This window comes from Phasianus colchicus, chromosome Z (assembly GCF_987193195.1).
Source record: "Phasianus colchicus chromosome Z, bPhaCol1.hap1.1, whole genome shotgun sequence".
NCBI classification, from domain to species: Eukaryota; Metazoa; Chordata; class Aves; order Galliformes; family Phasianidae; genus Phasianus; species Phasianus colchicus.
In genome coordinates, this window is record NC_143476.1 from 65,922,294 (window position 1) to 65,944,578 (window position 22,285).

Consider the following 22,285-nt stretch of genomic DNA (forward strand, 5'->3'; position numbering starts at 1 on the left):
ACCCGACGGCCGCCCCGGGCCGAGCTGCGGCCCCCGTGCGGTTCCGCCCCGCCCCGCCCCGCTCCACCCCACCCCGCCCCTCCCCACCGGCCCGGCCGCGGCCCCGCCGTGCCCCCCCCGCCCCGGAAAGAAGAAACCCAACGCCCCCCCGCAACCCCCAACAGAACAAGGCAACAGTGAACGCCGCGCAGCAGCCGCCCGGCGCCGCGCCTACTCGCCCTCGAGGACCGGGCTCACCGCGAAGGCGCCGGGCTCTTGGTGGGGCTCGCACTCCAGGTCTCCCTTGGTGCTCTCGCTGCTGGACAGGCACCCCAGGCCCGAGTCCTGGCTGCTGGGCGGCGAAAACACTGCGTGAGGGGAGAGAACACAGAGCCTGAGCCCCGCGCCGCTGCACCCCGGGGCCCGCAGCGCTGCCCCGGGCCGACATCGGAGAATTCAGAAATAAGGCAGCGCTCGGAACGGCTGCAACGTTGCAATTTGCAGTAGATACAAAACCGAGTAAAAGGGTCTCTGACCTTCCTAACCTTAGATGAGTTGAGATCCACCTCCAGCACTCCCTTCCTGCCTGCCGTGAATATAATTAAGGGGAAGCTGCAGTGGTAATTTCTCTCCTCATTAACTTCCTGATTGGTTTCAGGCTCAGGATTCCGGCGGGCGGCAGTTTGTCACCAATTCCAAATGGCCAATCGTTAATACTAATGTTTGTGTAACTAACGGCCAGCATCTGCCCGGCTCCGTGTACAACAGCGGCAGTGAGGGCAACATCCCTGCTTCTGCGTTAATTCAGTTCTGTTCATCAATAGGGAAATCTATGGTGTAATTAGCAGAACGCACCGGTGGGCTGGGACAGTCGGGGAGGGGGGGAACTACGTTGCAGTGCATCTCCACTGGCCAGACACCTTAGCATCAATACTTACCGTGCTCTGGATTTTCCTGTTTAGAGGAGAGTGCTACCAGGCTGTGGTCTTTTAAAAGAGAACACACTTCACAGCCACTGCCTGTATTTTGGAAGCTATGATGGATCTGGTACAGCTGCATGAGAATAGGAAGGCTCAAACTTGCCCTCCCCCTCCAGCACCAGGTGCTAGCAGTTCCATTACAAATAAAGGGTTCGACTCAACTCTCACACCCAAGCCACGAGGATTCAGGGGAAATAAGCAGCAGTCCTATGGATGTACCCCATTACTACAAAAGGAAGAAACCTTATCCTGAAAATCACAAACATCTCACCTCTGCAGGGCAGTGGCAGTCTGCTTCTGTAGTAAATTCCAAGTGCAGCTTAACTTCCAGATTCATCCTCATTTTAAACACAGTGCTGGTTATGGGGTATGCAGTTGAGGCCCCACATGCCAGTTTCACCTATTTGTCTGTGACTACATTAAATGGTAATTTCAGATACTTTAAGGGAGTTCTGCCTATTTTTTTGCAATGATGGAACCTAATTCACTAATTTTGTGTGAACACTCCTTTGATACTGGTGAGGGACAAGTCAATCCTTTAACATCAACTGTATCAGACTACTGTTGTTGTCTCAGATTTGATTAAAAAAACCAGTAGGATATTAATCTTGTATTACCTTCATCTCCTAGCTGAAAGATAAAAAAGAATGCAGTGCTTAGGTAAGAGTACTGACAAAGCTACTGCTCAGAATTTTCACACATCCTGTGAATGCTACTACCAATGTGGAAAGAGGAAGCTGGGTCTTCCTGAGGGTAGCAGATAACATTCTGTTTCCTACTCATCTCTTCACATGTCAGCAGGGCTAGTGGCAGAGCCCAAGGAAGAGAAGACATAAGTTTCTCAGTCTCTGGATGAGGATGTAGTCAGCGTTCCACTTCACCTCCTCTGCTAATCCTCTGCTTGTGACTTACTGCCAAGGAGCTCCCATTACTTGAACCACATGTAAGCATGCAGATTAGGGGAAAAGAGCAGAGAATGGAGGAGCATTACTGTTCCTGTGGAAGGGAAGCAGGCCCACCTGGTCAGACAGGCTCCCAGAGCCCAAACATACTCACTGGGCAGCCCACACTCCCCCTGGTCTGAAGCATATCTTACTTAACACTCCAGGCTAGTAGCTTTGTTGCAGAGGTTCATGCTTTGACTACTGCGTAATGATGGAACACCGATGCTCTGTACATAGTCTGCACCAAGATGCCAAAGAGCAAAAGCACCTACAGAACATGCAGCAGTCCATATCTCTCTTGGTGTAAACATTCTAGAGATCAGCTCCTCACAGGTCACACACAGCTGTTGCCAGTTAACAATACAAGCTTCAGTTGAATTTGGCCTTACCTGGCACCAGGAAATGTCCCTTTTTCCTCAAGCACCTTGCATTATGAAGCAAACAACCAGAAGTCTGGCTTGAACACCACTAACTGCCTCAGTGGCTCAAGTCTCCAAATCTGCAACCTCATTCTGCCCTGATCTAGCAAAGCTCAACATACTTAGGATAAGCTATAAAAAATCCCCCTGTTCTCAAGCTCCAGTAAGTATAAAAGGAGTGATTAAGGTTAGAGATATTTTTTTGTTTACTCCTGAGTAGCCAGATGTGCAAAAAAGTGGCTTACTTCTTTCAAAGGGTTTGTTAGTATCTTTAGTACATATGTGCCTGGAGTGATGGAAAGGCATATTTTAAAATACTGAGATTTATAAATCTCTCTGACAAACATAAAGAGAGGTTTTTCCTACATGGAAAGAGTGCAGTAAGAAACCCACCCAACGTGCTACATGGCACCAGTGTTAAAACCCTATGACAGTAAAACTGCCAATTTTCACAGAATCACAGAATCACTAAGGTTGGAAAAGACCTGTAAGATCATCCAGTCCAACCATCCACCTATCACCAATGGTTCTCACTAAACCATATCCCTCAACACAACATCCAAACGTTCCTTGAACACCTCCAGGGAAGGGGACTCCACCACCTCCCTGGGCAGCCCATTCCAGTGCCTGACCACCCTTTCAGAGAAGTAGTATTTCCTAATATCCAGCCTGAAATTCAGCCTGAATTTCATTTTTATTATTTACCCAGCAGCTCTACATTAATGTATTAAAAACATGGGGAATGATACAGACGTCAGCCTTTTTATAGACAGGCACCCACACCTGTTTCTCAGCACCCCAGGCAGTGGTTCTTAAGCTTTCTGGACCAGTAGAGCTCCACCAGCATTTCTCATGAGGTATCATAATCAAACCTCAGGTGGAAGGGGTATTAGCACAAGAACATTTCCAGTCCCTACTGGGTTGGCTGGTTTCACAAAACATCTCAGAACTTGGAGGCACTGATCTAAATAACACAGGCAGCTCTTCTAGTGACAGTCAAAATAGCCCTGGTTTTTAGAGTTATGAAGCTTGGACTACCTATGTTAATCTCTAAATGTGCACAGGAGGATGTAAGCAGAGCCACCTAGATTTTAAAAATAACCTGGAACTACAGAGGTCTCTTCTCTAGCAAATGGGACCTACCTCTGTATCCCAGCCTGCACTGCTTACTTGGACTCACTTGCATTAAAGTCAGTGGGAGACACCAAAGTCAACCCAGAGGTAGGTAGGTGCAAAGCTGATAATAAGAGCAAGATACTTGATTTGGGACTTGTAGCTATAAAAAGGCAGCAAGAAAGAAATGAGCAATTCTGTTCCAGTGTTTTAATCACACGGCAATAAAATGTAAAAATTCCAAGTTCAAAGAAACAAAGCCCATGTTCTTTTTGATTTAAATGTATGAGCTTCATCTGTTCGAGGCTTGTGGCTGATCCTCCCACTATAGTTACACAGCCCTTATCTGTGTAAATAACAGCACCAGAATTGGGTCTATGATGGTTTTTAAAGATCATTCCTTGATCTAATTACCTTTTACTCTTGGGAAACCTGAATACTTTTGAGCCATATGAATCTGAAAAAAAATATCAGCTAATATCACATAGTAAAAGAAGTGAGAAGGGATATGAACCAAAACCACAAAACCTTACATCTTCTGACACTGGAAACTGCATTAACTTTTAACATGAGTGATCCCTGTAATTCAGTGGACTGAAAAGAATAATACACTTTCAATGATGTGAGAAAGCAGAAGGATATTCAAGCTTGAAAAGTAAATATTTTCCCAAGTTTACATTTAAAAAACTATTAAACTCTCAGTAAGAAGCAATTTTAAAAGATTTAAGGTTGAGAGGTACAATCCATTTTTTAAAGCTCTTTCACCTTTTTCAAGGAAAAGAAGAATAAGTATGCCTTTCCCACCTGCTCCTAAGGACTATATACTTCTTCCTAGTGTACAGACCTAAACCTGCACCTGCAAGCACAGCCATGCTCACTCTCAGAGGAAGAAGGGCAACGAAGCTGTTGCTGCTGGAGCACAACTGAAGCAAGCCAGGGTTTTGATTTGAGGCTGAAATGGAATTTTCCAGTCTTTCATGGTGTCTTCCTTTCCATCGCAAAATAATTTTCCTTTTGTAAGTACCACTGAAAATGAATGTGCAAGAAGTGATTGCCACTTCAGGCCTGAAAATCCTATATGAAGTGTCTTCAGCAACCAGCAGGCCTAAGAAACCAGTGGCAATGATAATCAGAAGCAAGACCTGCTAGCTGTGTGAAGGGTAGATGGAAAGAGAAAACATCTGGGCACTTCCCTCAGATTACTACCTCAAGGCACCCATCTCCATGGTGCTACGAGACTCAGTGGGATGACTGGCAGTGTTCTGAAGGAATGCTGGCTTAGTGTCCTGGAAATACTGTGGATGGGACTCTCTTGGAAGATGCTGCTAAGTCTGCACTCAAGTTGGTGGAAATCATCACTCCACAGCTCATACTGACATTGCAGGGCTGGCTCTACCACCTGCTGCCAGCGAACAGCCTGCAAGGTACATCAAATGCAAGAACGTGGCAGATGCTTAGCAAAGCATTCAGTTAAAGGACAAAACAAAACACAAAATCGGTTACTCCTGCAAAACCAGGTGCTTGGAACCAGAGAATCATCAGAATGAACTCTGGCTCAGCTATGGAGGAAGACACACAGAAAAGTCAGAGAAATCCACTACTTTCCTATTGTGAAGGAAGCATCAGAGGAGCAGCAGGAGTGCCAGTGTCCTGACTGTGCTACAAATCACCTCAATGAAATCCCAATGCAAGCACACACAAAAATACCAAGATCAGTTCTCCTAAACAAACTGCGCTCTGCTACCTCTCATCTTTGTGGTGCCTAGCCCTGCAAGCATCCAGCTCTTTTATCACAGAGTTAGGTGACAGAAGGCCAAAACAAAGGTCTGTCACCATCGAACTTTCCATGTGCCGTGAATGCATTGTTTGAAAAGACAGAGGACTATTTTACTCTGTAATGAAGAAACAAGTGTTAATAGAGGAAAGTTTTTAGCTGAGAAAAACATATGCCAGCTCTGTTTTTAAAATTTCTTCTGAACAGAAAGAATCACGCTTTTAAAGCTGCAGAAATTCACGTTACTGAACACATTGAATGCTCAATGAATCCCCAGTATTTCCTAGCTATTCTGCGCTACTCTGTCTCTGCATGAATGTTGAGACTAAATATCTCTTACTGACTGAGAATTCTAATCAATACCTTCTCACATACCAATGTGAGATGTGCTGCAGTGACTGTCCTCCTCTCATACTTTGCCTACCTGGAGTAGGAAGTGCTTCCCAAAGGGTCAAATTTTGGAACTTCACTCTGACACCAGCAGTTTCTATTTGCTACAGCTCATTATCACTCCCTAGCATGAATGTAGACTTCTTAAGAAAAGCATTATGCAGAGCACATAGTAAGATGAGCTGTTGGTCTAACAGGGAGACTGATGCTAAAACAGTAATGAGGCACTAATGAAAACTCAGTTATGGATCTGCCTTCAAATGAGAGTTACTCCATGTTACACATCTCAGCTGAAATATCTTTGCAGTTTTCATTTTGATCAATTCATTGTGGACTATTCTGTGTTGAATGTAATGCAGACAAATTAAAAATAAAAAGGGACTGGTGCTCCCTCTTTGCTTTGCATGTCTTTAATACAAGGGCAAATAGTCCAGTTCCAGCAATGCATGCCAATGGAAATTATCCTGCTGTAAGAAGTGTCAAGAACAAGCAGAGCTGCCTTTTGATTAAAAAAAAAGACAAAACATGCCTAAGGAAATGGAATCAAAACCAAGTCCAGCCTGTGTCTCTTAGCACAGATATACTATTTCACAGTAAAGCCCTTTTCCCCTTCTCAAACGCCTACCCATCTCACTAACATTTAAAATAATTAGGATTATCTTTTATACCCACAGTAGGACACATTCATTGTGCGTTTTCAAATAGCATTAATTCTTGGCATTAGAAGCTCAGGATAAGAGGTAGAGATCTGAATGGAGATCTTTATTCAGCATGCTTTACTATGGATTATCTCATTCTTTTCCAGTTCCTGCTTGTACTTTTAGCAACTAAAAAGGTGGGGCTATAACTTGATGTAATTAGAAACCAGAAGCTGAAGAAAATATCCTCTTGTTGAACTCCCCCACCCCTGCCTTTAAATTCTCTTACAAGAATAAGAGAAACAATCAAATGAGACTTTCCACTCCTCACCCACCTCCAGCTGGTCAGGAAGGATGCAAGGAAGACATTCTGGAAGCACAGGTTTTGAGTTTTCATTTGAGGCTCCAAATCCTACCTCATAACAATATCAACCACTTACAAGGCAACTGCCATTAGAACCTGCAGACAGAATATGCATCAAAACAGTACTGACTGACCAACACCTTTTACTTATACCAGTTTTACATCACATGGTTAACTTGATGGGACTAAACTGGTACCTGAGGCTACGAAAGGCAGAGTACAGAGGAACTATCACAAAAGGAAGACCAGGTATATGAAGATGAGTATCCTTGCTTTGAATTTATCTGAAGACAATGTGCAAAGTCCAGAAGGAAAAAGCTTGTTAGTGCCAAGTCCAGCTTGGCAGAATTCAGTGGTTACACACCTCCTGGGCAAGGTATTAACCAGAAATGCTCACTCTACCAGAGCCATGTCCCAGCAGAGTATGAATGAGTACAATCCCACACGAAGCATCTAATCTTATATTCAACTCCAAAATTCTGATTAATAGTTCCTTCCTTAAAGACATACAGTTTTAATGGTTTAATGTAGAGAATTGGTGCTTTGGAAGACATGAAGGAAATCACACTCCAAGAACTGGTTATCTCAACATAAAGTAAACCTTTTCCACTCTTAGATAATGGCTAAAATGTGAACTTTTATGGAAGGTTGATTGGGTCATCTGTAAGTATAAACATTCTTTATGACTACACAACAGAACAACTATTTCCCCATCACAAAGGAACAAAGATGAGGTCACAGGCTGAAGTATTTCTAAACTAGTACTAATCCTCCAAAGAAAAGGCACTGTGACAAAAAAAAAAAAAAAAAAAAAAAAGTTATCTTTTTTCTTCATCCCTTCCATTCCTCACTTAGTTAAACCTCTGTGTTGTCCTGTGCATGCATCTGTGTGCTCAGATCGGAATCACACTAGAGAAATTATTCTACTGCAGAATACCCAGCTCCCTATGTTTTGCATAGACACACCTGCTTCTTCAGGCTACAGGTCTTTGCTATGACCATCAGCAGATGTGCTCTCAGAGATCCCAGCTTCCCTTTGACATTCATGGTCCCTCAGAGTCAGGGAACATGTTCTGCTGCTGGGCAAACCCAGTGGTTTGCAAGGCTGTTCTCTAAATCATTAAATGGACAATGCTTTGAGAGGAATTTATGTGGAAAAAAAAATACCAAATCATTTCAAGATTCCAGATTGGAGACTAGCCACACAAACATACAAGAAGGTATTAGTCCCCCAGAAAGATGTAAAAAAATGTGGCTATGAGGGATGAAGTGATTTGGAGAGCAGCATGGAACCTCAGAGAAAAGCCATTTGCTTCATCACTTAAACAAGGTTGTGACAAAGCTGGGACCTTTCATCTTTTTGTTCCTAGAGGTCACATACAATTCTACACACAACAGCAAAGAGATAATTCTTTAACAAAAAGATACCATTGATGTGTTGTATTCAAAGGACCAGCACAAGACAGAACAACAGAAAAAAAAAGGGCTCTGAATCCACTTTCTCAACTGTTCTTTCTCATTCTTGAAAGAATTAAGAACTATGTTCTAAAAATAAAACTGAAACATGCACCTTTCATGAGAAACATACAAGTATTTTGCCAGAGGAAGGAAAACGTGCCCAAACACCCATTGTAGGTACTTCATTCCACCAGGACTAGCTTTGCACCAATCTGCCTTGCAGGGTTAAGAGGTCAGCAACATCTTGGCCTCTATCATTCCTGGACACAGCAGCCAGGCAGGGAACACAGTGTCCCTGGAACCCTTTTGCACAGCCACATGCAAGGCCAGGTCCATGAAACCAGCCACATCTTCTGAGAAGCCAGTCATGGGTGGCTCTTTTTGTGAATATTGAAGCAATCCACTTTGCAGATCTGAGTCAGTTCACGCTGGAGGAGACAGAGTGTGACTCTCCCTTCTCACCTGTCCCTGTGCATCTTGACAGCATATTTTGCCTTTGTTTTGCTTTGTGTACTTCCTTAAAGACTGTCTAAACAAGAAGTTCATTGTTAATAACCATCTCTAGAAGCATAAGGTGTCCTACCTACACTGCAATTTGCAATAGTGTGGCAGGAAAATGTTTGTCTGAAGAGCAATGGTAACTTTAAGGGAAAAGTGTGTTGCACACTCAGAGTAGCGTTATCAAGCAGCAGAATACATGGCAAGACATGGCACAGGTTTTCTCCTTATGTAGCTATACTAAAGAAAGAAAATAGAAGCTTTAATAACCACTAATAACTTCTTGGTGTCCCATGCAGAAATCCAAATTTAACACTGTTTTGTCTGACTATCTACCAGCTCCTGTGTCAGAAAAGCTGTTAAACTTTACTGGTGTCCCAGAAAAAAAAAACACCAAGAAGTCTATCACAGTTTGTGCAACATCAAGACTAGCCAAATAAATGTAAACTTTAATTTTGGTCACCGTTCTTTACACTTTTACTGCTCATGATGCCACTTTCAACCTATAAAACAAAGAGAAAATCTATGCCATCTGTCATCAGTCACGACACTCAAAGAGTAACCAAGCCTTACTGACCTTTCTTAACTGTAGAAAATATGCACTCAGTGATAAAGTGCAATATGGTATGGCTTAATTATCTTTTGTGAATATGACTTGCAAGCTTTTGGAAATCAAGAGATTACTAAATAATCAGAGAAAATGCTAAGTCTAATGAAAGAGATCTGTTACGGTAGACTCAATGGATTTTTCACTTGTCAGGAATAGATTTTTTTTAATGCTCTTATAATGTAATCTCCTCTGCTGGGAAGGAACAAAGAAGGACCTGCAACTTACACCCTGCCAACAAAAGCTGCAGTAGGTTTGCCACTGATTTCAGCATGAGCAAGACTATATTCACAAACAACTGCACTCAAAACTGAGTAAAAGGAAAAAATGAAAGAACCCTTACATGTACAGGTTAGAATTCAAGTGAATCTACAATTTTAAACACCGAGGAGGCATTAAAGTGAATTAATATTACCATGGCATTACTATTTTTCAATGTTAACTTTAATGTAGAAGCCAGTCAAGCAGACTTGCTGTCAAATGGTTCAACAAGTATTGGTTAAATTTGCAGCAAAAGAGGGGTATATACATAAACAGAGTAAAAATGTTGCTACTTATTTTAAAGTGAGATTTATACACTCTGAAGTTTAGGAACCTTGTCACAATAAGTCACTCTACTTGAGAAAATAGGGACAAAAACTGAACACAAAGCATTCTTAAGGTACTCAAATGAGTTAAATGAAGTTTCACACAACATTAGGCTTATGACAGACCCACTGTGTTATATTTATATTTATTTCCACTAACACAACAGCAGCATTAAATGCACTCTGTGAAATGCCGGCGTGCAACAGAACCCTGTGCTGCTGAGGTGAGGGGCCTGCCCCAGCCGGCTGTGCCAGCACTACTGGAAGGCCTGCTCCTAGCCATGCCACTATGGGCACACAGCAGCTGAATGCAGCAAAATCCATTTCATGAAGACAGCTGTATCTTCCCAGCATGCCTGGTCCTCATCCAGAGCTCTCCTGAAGCAGCAGCCCAGGGCTCCAGGCCTGTCTACCTTCACAGGAGCTGACTGGGGTCCCTTGGGCCTTCTGGGGGAAGGAAGCCCCCTGCAGGGAGGCTGTGCAGAGGAACATCTCTGCATGCTCCCCCCAGGGCCTTTCATCTTGGCCAGCTGAGCTGCAAGGATGAGGTGACGGAAGGACCTGCTCTAAGTGCAGGGAAGGATGGGTTATCAAGGTACCCAAAAATGCAGGTGAATGCAGATCAGCAGGTGCAGGTGCCTCCTGATCCAAGCTGGACAGTTCAGAGCAAGAAGCAAAAGGTCAGAGCATGGCTGAGGAGGGGTGAACCAAGGGCTCACATGCATTCGTCCCTCCTCACCTCTTTTCATTAGGGTTCATTATGTTACAACTTCATTTCGGCTATCTCCTGCAGAAGCATCCACATAAAAGAACAGTAGACCCCTCTCAACAAGCCAGTGCTGCTTCTCTCGTTTGCACAAATCTGCTTGCAGAATGTCTTGGGAAGTACTAGCGATAAAATCCAACCAAACTAAAATCACTAGGCATTCCTGCAACTCAGCAAAGAGCTGGGGCAAGATGTATATGACTTACTTGGTAAACACAGTTAAATGAGCTACAAGTTTGTATTTACCTAAGAGAGGGGAGAGAAAAAAATGAGGACAGTAAAGTCTTGATTTGCAGTATTCAGGAGGTTTAAAATGACACTTAAGGGCATACATCTAGCTCAAATCTGGCCCAAAATACAACCTATCAAAATGTGTTTTACACAGCCAAAAGCCAATACAAAAATCTGCTAAGAATTGTAGTAAATGGTTGTTTCAGAGTGGGAAAAGAAAATATTCTTTGCAGTGTCTGCAAGTGCTCTAGGACAGAACTTGAAAGGGAAAATGATTTATAAAGGAGCAGGAGAGAGAATTCATTGATTTTTCCTTTTCTTTCATGTCCAGAAAAGAAACAAAACTGGTGACAAACTGGGCTAGAGCACTCTTTTACCTCAGCAACCTACTACATGATTAGTGGTATGCTTGGGGTAAATAAACATGCTATCCACAACACTGGGATGCAAACCTACGAAGCTTAACTGATTTAACTGTCACTGTGGGACAAATATCAAGCACAGGGCATTGTAAAATACAGTGTGCAATAATATAAACATTGTAAAAAAATTATGGACAAGTGGGAAATAAATTTGAAGGTGTTAAATTAAACAAAATCACAATTTTTAGTTTTACTTCTAAATGTTAAATAGGCTTCTGCTTTTTCTGCATTACATTCCAAAATTAATCTTGTCAAAATGAAGTGTTCAATCATCAAGTTATTACCAAAGGTACTTCCTGCTTTACCAGGGGGTTGGACTAGGTGATCTCCAGAAGCCTCTTCCAACCCCTACGACACTGTGAGTCTATAACTCCAAATCTGCTCAGAATTTTAAGATAAAATTCAAAAACAAATGCCCTCCTCTGCCCCAACTAGCCCCTTTCATACATCTGTGAAGCGAGCTGTACCTCTGCAGGTGACAAGAGGTGCAGGCTCTCTTGGTGCAGTGTGGACTGTACTGCAGAGAGACAGAAAGGAGCACCTGGCATGTGCTCGGTGCTGCAGCAGCATGCTCAGAAGGCAAGAGCTGCACCAAGGCAGTGCAGTATCCATGTAGCATCACTGTGCAGCAGCATCACAGCACTGCATCACCACCATGCAGCCATGAAGCCACCCGCAGATACAAGCAGGCAACGAGATTGCCTTGAGCCACTCTGACAAAAGTAGCGAGGACATTTCAAGTCTCCTTACCATACCAAGCGTGTTATGAGGGCACTGGAAATGCTGACACCCACCTAATTGCAGTGGGAGTGCCCCTCCGGTCCCATCCGATGGTGCACCCTGACAAGCAAAATGCATTTGTGCCGCGATCTGATTTACAGATGTGAACACAACTAGGAAAAGCAAATACTTTTATAGCATGCAAAACGAGTTCGCTGGTTTTGCCACACAGTTTTAAAAGTCTGGTAGTTTTCAATTTTTCATATGAAAAGCCACTTTGTTTAAATAATCCTTTGTGTGTTAAGGCAGACTAACAAAATGTCACTTAAAAGGAAAAAGCAGCTGTAACATTTGCATGTCTGATTTACTGCAACAGGTTTGGAAGAAAAGAATGTAATTTATTACAACCTATTTAGCTCTGCAACAATTGCCCTTCAAAAACCGAAGGAGAGTAATGTAATTGAGCGTACATGCCTTCTTTGCTGCAGAAACCTCAAACAGCCTCGGGCAAGAGCTAATACAGATGTAGTACAAGGCATTAAAAGAGTGCTGGATGCTGTAGCTAGCAATTATCTTGGTATTTAACCAAATCTATCGCTCATCAGGAAAGCGTTTAGTGCAGCAGTCGGAGCGAGACAGGCTGACACGGAGCACAGCTACTTAACTGTCCCCTCCAGCGATTACACTTTCTCAACCCGAGAGCCATGTCAAATTAAACAACTAGACATTGACTTTTCACTTCTATAAACGTTAAGCTATGATTGACAACTCCTGGATGCTACAAGGCAGTCATTATAATCAGCCAACGTACTGCTGGCTTATTTGTGATGTTTCGCCCCCCAGCCCCCCTACTCCCAGCAATTTCCTTCTGGAGTATTTTTACAGCGCGCTACAGGCATGTTTGCTTTGCTTCCTGCAGGAACATTGTTTGAAATGCCACCCCCAACTGGAGACCTTTGTATGTACACGGGAAAGCAACATAAAATTAAACAACTTAACCCGACATACAGGATACTTTTTTTTCTTGGTCCAAGCCAGCATTTCTCCATTTAACTCATATTTGGGGATGTCTGGACAGCAACAACGGACACAATCACTGCATAATATACCACAAGCCCACCTGTTTTATGTGGAAGGTTTCAAGAGTATTTTCCCAAATACTGGAAAGTGTCTTTAAATCCACGTACAATCTACTACAGATGAGAAATGAGACAACCCAGAGACGTGGCAAATAAAATGACAATCTGTACAAGAGTATCCTGAATATGTATTACTGAGGGCCTCCACTTCCCTGAGGCTATTACAGCTTCACTATGTCAAGCCACCACTTATCACAAATATCTGAAGATCCTGGCTTAGCAAAGTTACTAGAAACTGAGCAGGCACATAAAGCAGTCAAGGTTGTGAAGAAATACGTTTCTTTGATTTTGTATGCTACATTGTGGTGCTTGAAAACAGTACATTAAAAGTGACAGCTTTACTCTACACCCCTCTAATTCAAGTCACAAGAGTAACATAAAAGATGTCCAAACTTTCCCCTCTCAAAATAAAAGGAGAAAGTCAAAATAGTCATAAATAACGCTCAACACCTCTGAACTTTCATTTCCACATCATCTGTAAGAAACTTGCTGGGATCCTTTAAAGCCTCTGGTGCAGAAGCAGGTGAGATTAACACTGTATCACAAAACTAATTCTGAATATGAACAAGCTTCCAATGCTATTTGTATGCCTGGAAGCCTATGGACCTACATGATTAGTGTATGGGAAGCTTTAGCCTTATGCTGTCTGCAGCAGGCCAAATGATAAACTTTATATAGTTCAAAAAAAGCCTAACAAATCAACTGAGCAGAATTAGCAACGATAAACACATTTGCGGAAAATGTTTTCAGCTAGAAAGTATGATTTCACTGCAGAATGAGCACTCAATGGAAAAACAACTACAGAAGCTGAAAACAACTGAGGAGGACAAATGAAATATAGTTATCTTTTCTTTTTGATAGTGCCAACTGCAGTCCTACTCCTTTTTCCACTTCTGTACTATATTTAACACTCAACACAGATTCCAGAAATCTAAAATTAAATGTAACAGTATTTCAAACACACCACCTCTCCCTCTGGCTGAACTGCAGTAAAGCCAGAAGACTTCTGACACAAGTCCAGAACGTGACATTTATGCTTCAAACACAGAGGACAGTCACAGCACACTAAAGACAGCGAAATTTAAGTTAACTTCCAGATTTTGCAGTATAACAGTGAAATAACAATGTCAGAGGGTGCACTCAAAAACTCCTCATCTCCCACCTTTCATTTCATTTATTTTTAATCAGGTAACTACCAACAAAGTACCTAACTCCCACTGAGGAAGGTTGCTGTCCTTGCCTGTATGATAATCAAGACAGTCTGCCTTCTAGTCCATGTGGCTGTTACTGGCTAACTCCACACATCTAGATATCAGAAACAGCAGATTTATCTCCAAAGACAGCAATTTACTCACATACAAAATGTCCCGTTTACTTTTTGCACTTACATCTTTCTCATGCAGCTGGACAAAAATGCCTACTATCTTATTTCTTTCTTTTCCTCTTTCCCTTTCTTAGCAACCTTAAGTCAACAGTGCAGATGAAGGGATTGAAGTTAATGGGAAGAACTACCATTTCAGCATACAGCCAAACATGCTTTTGCTTTTCCATATCTCCAAGTTTCTGGGCAAGTTCCCCCAGAACTTCTGCCCAAGGTAGTGGGAGGAAACCACCAGCACAGCCCAGCAGTTCCATGCTGATGGTCCCCATCTCAGGAGCCACCTCCCTTGGCTGGCCCCAAGAGTACTACCTCATAGGAGCCCCACGCCTTTAAAATAACAATTAGCCCAAAACAAGCAGAAAAAATAACACAAGTAATTGAAAAATATAAGAAAACTTATCAATCTGAATTTTCAACCAGCAATAATCTATGTTGTTCCACGAATGGTATTTTCAACAGTGTTTTTTGAAAATAAAAGCCTGCTTCATTGAAAAGCTAAGTTGCAACACTTCTAAAAAATACGGAGACAGTATTAAAAAAAAAAAGACAGGGTCCTGTCAGAGTAATCTCTGTGTACATCTGCAATGTTTGTACAGAGAATGTGTGCATAGCATGTGTGTATCCATATATCCATGTGTATATATGTCTGTATCCATATATGCACCCACACACAGGTGCAGGTATGTGTAGATTATATATATTATATATATAAAGCTAACTTTCAGTCCTCGGAAAACAAAAGCTATCCCCATATAACAGCCAAATTCCTACATAACTCAATTTCGACATCTCATCTGGTGTGAACTGCACTCATTCCTAGTGTAAACCCCAGCGTGCTCTGCAATGATATACTGTAATGTCACATCGCAATCTGGATTTACTATAAAGGGCTGCTGACGAGTTTCAGAGCAGTAAACATTGCTGCGAGGTGTATTTCACACTGAGCTGGTTTTTATGAAGAACACTTCACCGCCCAGCCACGGCACCCAGATGATGAATGGTGAAAGATGCATGACAAGCTTCATCATTGTTTGTAAATCTTAACTGTTCCTGCTCACTAACTCTGCAGGCAATTTTCAAAGACAGCGGCCGACAGAAGGACAGCACAGCTTTCCTGAAGGTTATTCAACTTGTACTTGGCCTAAGCTATGCCTGCGAGGAGTGCTGGAAATAAACCCATCGGTAACACCCAGGCTTAGAATTAGAAGTGCTGGGTGGGCGGGCCAATGGCTGCCAAATTAAGAAGGCCCATCAAGTAGCCAGCACCACTCGTGCAGGGCTGCTCACATCCTATGCAGGCATCCCCTACACAGCCATGCAAACGTGCATCGGTGGCCACACAGATGGAGCAAGGGACTACCATGCCCACATCCCTTGTTCCCCCTGGTCCCCTCAGCTAGAGTCTCACCTCAGCCAGAGAGTGCTGCACAGGGCCAGGAGACCTAAGGGGAAGCCCTCACCTTCCTCCCTAAAATCAATTCTGCATGGGACCAGTGCTGTGAGCTGCAACAACTTCTTGCCAAGAGCCACAGTCTGGCTCATTGCCTCTCGCCATCCAGGCTGCTTTCAGGGACTTAGGAACTCTGATTTGCCTTTTTTTTTTTCTTATTAGGAAATCAGCAGCAAACACATCTTGTGCTCAGGTTTGTCACAGTCTGCAGAAGGGCTGCCAACAGAAGCACCTTACACAAGCCAAAGAGCCTGCAGAAGCTTAGGTCATTGCTCTGATAAGCTGTCATGAAAGGCAAACCCTTTTGCACAGAATACACCACAGAATGTGGCCAAGTTCTCCCTTTTCTTAACCAGGGTTAGAAGGATGCAGCTGCATATGACAGCAAAGCAAAGAGAGGAGCAAGTTTCACTGTTACAGCTACCAACCACACGTTGGTAGGCACGCTGCTGTCACTGCTGTGACAAGGAATCTCCACTCTGTGGTGAAGTCTGTTTTACTACTAACGATTTCCATGAATTTCTGTTCTTAGGGAAAAAGTTCCATAATAAAACCAGAGCACCAAGCCCAAGCCCTGTGGTGCAGGTTTTTAGGACAGGATCCAGCATCCTTTAAGCATGAAAAAAACCAAACCACAGCCCCTGCAGGCACTGCCACAGGACCAGCTTCTTCGCCACAGCGAGCAGCAGGGTTCATGAATCAAACCTATAATTCTGCAACTGCACAACGACAAGTTCACTGCATGATTGTGTTATTTCTGTGCGGTTTTGAGTGAGCAGAGCAGAAAGGTGTTTCAAGAAGAAATTACTAAAATGACCCTCTGAATCAAGAATAAACTGAAGCAGAGTACAATGTAAGCAGATGCTTAAATTCATTCCTTTCCAGGATTTTCCCTCTCTGTCAGTCAGACCTTACTTATTTCAGCGTTGGCCAAATCTTCACCAATCCAACCTCACAACACAGATCAGTAATTTACAAAAAGGATTAACAACATGGAAAAAAAATGGATTGCTAGAGTTTGCATTAAATATGCCTCACGTTCTCAAGTGTATTTTGAATGCTGCTGCCACAGTAAGTGAAACAATGAGGCATGAGTACTAACATCACAAATCTGGGTTAGCAACTTGCTTGATTTAAAAAACATAAAATATTTCCAAACCCAAGCTAAGTCTAAAATTCAGCTTCTTACTGAGAAAGAAAATGATAATGTTAAAATGTCATCATCCTAAAAATATGTGTAAAATGTTACAACCTACCCAAAATCTATTTTGATCTAATCAAAGAATAACAGTGTGTTGTCCAACTTTCATGCAATTCTGCTCTCACACCATATTGACAACAAATTAATTCCACAGACTATCCATGCAGCCCAGGTTGTGTGAAAGCAGGCAGAAATGTCTGAGTATAGCAGATTTATTTAGCAGAGGAATGCATAAATACCTATTTAGTTACATATCTATTTGTGTATATTTTGGCACACATACACATGTGGCCCCCAACGTACTGTACCCTGCCACTCTAAGAAAGCCACAGTACAGTGGTATGTTACAAGACGAGTAACATAAACGAGACTGTTGCAAGCAAGAAGAGCAGACAAGGCTGTGGTTTGCATGAACACAAACAGAAATGTAAACCACGGCACAGAGAAGCCGAAGCTTGCAAGCCTTCCTAGCATCCTTGTAATGGGCACCGAAGGGAAAGTGAGCACAGAACAACCGTCTGGGACCGTGAACAGCAGCAATGAGAAAGCACAAAAAGGATGAAACAACTACACAAAATGGAACGACCTGCTGACAAAAACAGATCTTTCAACTGACTGTTAAGGATCTGCAGGATTAGATTATTATCTCTTTCTTTCTTGTTTGGTATCAATATTTATTTGTAGAAGTTGAATGTAAGATGGATAGTTAGTAGCAATCAGACTCAAGTTTCAGCAAATACTGCTTGTTCCTCATGCCTAAGGGATGGTATACTCTTGGACAGAGGTCAGCTTTTAAAAAAAAGATCCACGAAGAGACACACAAGAAATACACACAAGCTAAATGCTGCTGAACTGCATCCATTCTATGAGCAAAATGATATGCTCCTCTCATATTCTACAGTTGAAGCCCCTCTGCATCCAGGATGCATTTCTACTGGCATTCTGCAATAGGGGTGTGCAGAAAAGGAGCAGAAGTGGTATCCCTCAGACTTAAAAGGCCTGGAGCCTGTGGGACAGCAAGAGTGTCTCTTCACTTCCACAGACTTGTTCCAGACCAGACAGAGAAAAACTTGGGCTGTTTCTTACTGCCCTGCCTCACTTCACCAAGCACTTTACTACCACAGCACTGCCAGTGCATCTTGTCAGCTGGCAGCAAATTTAACAGAGCAATTAAATGCAAGGGTATTTCCTCAGTCTCTGGAGCCATTTCTCAGTCATAGCAGATCAGCCTGCTTTGCTGCAGTATCCTGCCTCCATACCTCGAACATCCACTGAAACAGTACAAATGCAAGGGCACTGGCTCAGACCTTTTGCACACCAGGATTCCTTGAATTCTCTGATCCTACAACCAGGTGCTATCTGTGTTGTTGACCATGAATGTGACTCTTGCACAGAATTTCAAAAGCAGAGATTTATGCAAGAAGACTGTACTTAAGAAACCTAAAAAAGGGGCGTAACTTTTGCACACTGGAATCTCACCTGAAGAGCGATATCCTAACCCAGGACCTCTGTCATTTCTCAGGCATATGACATTCATTGCATTTCAGCACCTCTTTTACTGAACTTTTTTGCTTAAGCAGGGAGACTATTTCTGACATACCCTTGATTGTTTAATCACTGGAAGAGACTCTACAGAACTGCTTCATAGTTTGAGTGGGCTTTTCCAACAGCTCACTGGTGTTCCCAGTACAGCACCCAGCCACAGAGAAGCAGGAGTGTATTACAAAGACCCCAGAGAAGTCTCTGCCTTGCTGTTCAATCACTACTCCTCAGTTTCTGCAACTGTAAAACCAGTGAGGATAACAGTTATTTAGACTCTAGGTAGGACTGACCCCTTGAAATGTATCTGGAAAGTGTCTGAACTGTGCTGGTGACAAAGAAAACAAACAAACAAACAAAACAATTGCTATTAGAAATGTTTTCCCCTGAAAAACGAACACTGTTTGCTGATTTAAGCAAAAATTTTGACATTTTCTATATCAAAACAAATGCTTTGTGTGAGCTTTTTTCATTTGTGTTTGGATGGAGTTTCAGGCTCCTGCTTTATGTGGTTCCTGTTTTATGTTCAAGCTGCGAACACAGTCCTGCTTCAGTGCTGCATTACACGCTTCCAACTATCCTGAGACACTACTGAGAAAACAAAAATTCAACTCCATTCAGCAACTAAAGCAACATTTTAAATGCAAGCCACCTTCTTCACCATATTTGCTAAATATTAACAAAGATGAGTTTGATTTCTGTGCTAACTTTAAGAGAATGCAACTGTTATGAAATAAAAGGTGTTTGCAAATAAAATGATGTGCCTCCTCCACATCCTTCTATTTAAATGTTGATTTTTTTTTCTGCCACTGTCCCAAACCTGGAAAACACCTTCACACTGGTAAGCAAAGGCTTGCCTTAATTCAGTGGAAATAGGGTCCAGAGCTAGGCACCCAGTCGTGATCTGAACATATGCCTCATGCTGTCTCAAATTAAGGTCTTGTGCATGTATTTCACAAATCTAAGACAGGACTTGCCTGATCCAAAGTCAGCTGAAGGTACCTGGCAATTCTGGGCACTGATCCAATCCTGAAAAAGCCCCACCAAAACCAAAACCAACTACTTCACAGAAAAAAATGTGATCAGGGCAGCTGGCTCTTGTAAGTCGAACACTCTGTCGTGCCTGCCATATACACATTCTCATTCCTCTACTTCTTGTACAAGTAGCTCTCAGCTTGGCTCGCAAAACAAAGGCATGCTTTAAAGCATGATCAGTATACACAGAGACTGGTAAAAAATACTCATACATCTTCTTCTCTAATTGCTCATTCTGAAGAAAATTAGCAAGGTAGCAGGAAAAAAAAGGAAAAGAAAAATGTTGGAAAGTAAACTAAAAAATTCCTTTTTTATCTAGAAATGATTATATACATGTTATAACCTCGAGATCTAAGAGAGCCTTCTGAAAACATCTTTCTGTCATTTCTCACTGGTTTCTGTAATTTCTTCTCCCTCTTTTTTCCAGTTTGCAGAAGGGTAGCAGCTGTGCTGGTTGGAAGCAAAGCCATTTTACCTAGAACATGTTCAAGTTGCAAGGCAGTTGAATGATGGTTTTTTGCCATTCAGCAAATGTAAACCCATTATGATATGCAACACTCTGTAACATGGTATGACCTCATGTACAAATGTCAAGAGCTTACTGAGAATTTTGCATCATTCGTAAAAATAAAGGAAGTGTAAATCAGTGGTCTGCTAGCTCATCTCTCCTCCCTTTCAACATAACTAAAAGGACAGTTAACTTAGCAGAACAAAATTAATGAAATGGTCTGACTAAAATACTGAGACAATATATGAACTGGCAAAACCTCTATAAACCTGGTTACAACTGAAGTGTGGGTAATAGACCGCATGTATTCTCTAAGACAATCTCTGATCTGCGGCTGGGAATTTAATAACCATTTGTGTTGCAGAGACTAGTTTCAGAAGTTTTAAAAATGTGGCTGCAAAATTAATTTTTTTCTTTTGACCTGTTGATTCTTCATACGTATTACTGCATTCCCGTAATGTTTCTATGGGAACAGATCTTATTAAAAAATAGTTTTGCGCTTGCTGCAAGAGCTATTAAGTGAAATTGTACAGTCTCCACTGTACAATGTGTAACAATAGATGCTCCTAATATTACATTCTGGACCTAAAATCTATGTATATGAATTCATAGAAAGAAAACTCTGAGCATGGTCATCACTTCAACCACAGAAAATGAAAGAGTAAAATATAATTTGCACTTAAAACATGCTCTAGAGTTGTCTTTAAAAAGTAACAATCACCAACCCCATGGAAGGTTCATATAAAGCAGTCAAGCATTGTACAGAAAGACCAGTCTAGCAATAAATGGAGAAATGCGTAAGCCTTCTAAATGCCTTCTAAATGGGACAACATGCAGCATGGATAGTCAGTACTTTAAGGGATCTGCCACTGACAGCCTGCTGGCTGACTCAGCATCCACAGAAATGACAATGAAGAGGCAAGAAGCCTCATGCTCTCTGAAGATCAGGGGGCTGGAGCACCTCCCCTATGAGGACAGGCTGAGGGAGTTGGGTTTGTTCAGCCTGGAGAAGAGAAGGTTGCGGGGCGACCTCATTGCAGCCTTTCAATATCTGAAGGGAACTTACTCCCAGGAGGGGAGTAAACTCTTCATAAGGGCTGATAATAGCAGGACACGGGGAAATGGTTTTAAGTTAAAAGAGGGAAGATTTAGGTTGGATGTTAGGGGGAAGTTTTTTACTAGGAGGGTGGTTAGGTCCTGGAACAGGCTGCCCAGGGATGTTGTGGATGCCCCGTCCTTGGAGGTGTTCAAGACCAGGTTGGACGAGGCTCTGGGCAACCTGATCTAGTAAAGGTGTATGTTTGGTGGCCCTGCTAGGCAGGGGGGTTGGAACTACATGATCCTTGAGGTCCCCTCCAACCCAGGTCATTCTGTGATTCTGTGATTCTGTGAAGGCTGTGAAAAGTAAATCATTGACTAACAGCCTGAGAATATTATGTTATTTGTAGAAGGAAAAAGTAAAAGCAGTCATTTCCTCCAAGAATGGGCATAATGAAAAAGAGGATGCCTCTAAGAAGCCCATGAAACAGGTATGGTCCTACTCACACTCTCAACTTTCTCACAAAAATATTTGTGCCTCTTTCACCCACTAGCTCCCTGCTATGGAAAAACACTTCTTCAGAGTCTGGAAAATGCTGTTTGATCTCAGTAAATTACATCTCACTGCTTGTCAGTTTCTGATTGATGGTGTAACTTAGGGAACAATATCTGTGTGGGGAATATTGTCTGGAGAAGCAGTCAAGGATTATTGAAAATACAGTATTTATGCAGTTTAAAAATCAGTGGTACATTACGCACAACTTTTTTCTGGAGTGATGAAAAATTACTGAAGTGCATTTGGGAACAAAGGGTATAAGGTCTTTTGTCTATTTGTAAGAACACTCAACTGGTAAGACTTCTTAGTGAGTTAGTAGTGATGGATGCAAGAAAAAGTGTCAACTGCAGTTGAGCATAAAGCCAAATGCTTCTTTGACCAATCAGCAGAAAGAAAGACGTCATTGCTCAATGGTGTTCAGAGAAGGGGGAAGAAAATAAAACTGAAGAAAAGAGAAGGAAAATGAACCAAGGATCACTGATTTCTCTAAGCCATTTAGAACTACTGGAAAAGGAGAAAAAAAGCCTAAGGTTTTATCACACCATGTG

At 42.3% G+C, this 22,285-nt stretch overlaps 1 protein-coding gene across 2 annotated transcripts in view; it reads right to left on the minus strand.

Annotated features, from left to right (window-relative positions):
- Positions 1–111: 111 nt before the first annotated feature.
- Positions 112–22,285, minus strand: part of DMRT1 (doublesex and mab-3 related transcription factor 1) — a 53,961-nt gene continuing 31,787 nt past the window's right edge. The window contains exon 5 of one of the 2 annotated variants that reach the window (XM_031610320.2): positions 112–347. In XM_031610320.2, coding sequence (XP_031466180.1) covers positions 211–347 — 137 coding nt within the window. In that variant the 3' untranslated portion in view covers positions 112–210. The remainder of the gene's footprint in view (positions 348–22,285) is intronic. The other variant, XM_031610319.2, reaches the window with a different exon arrangement.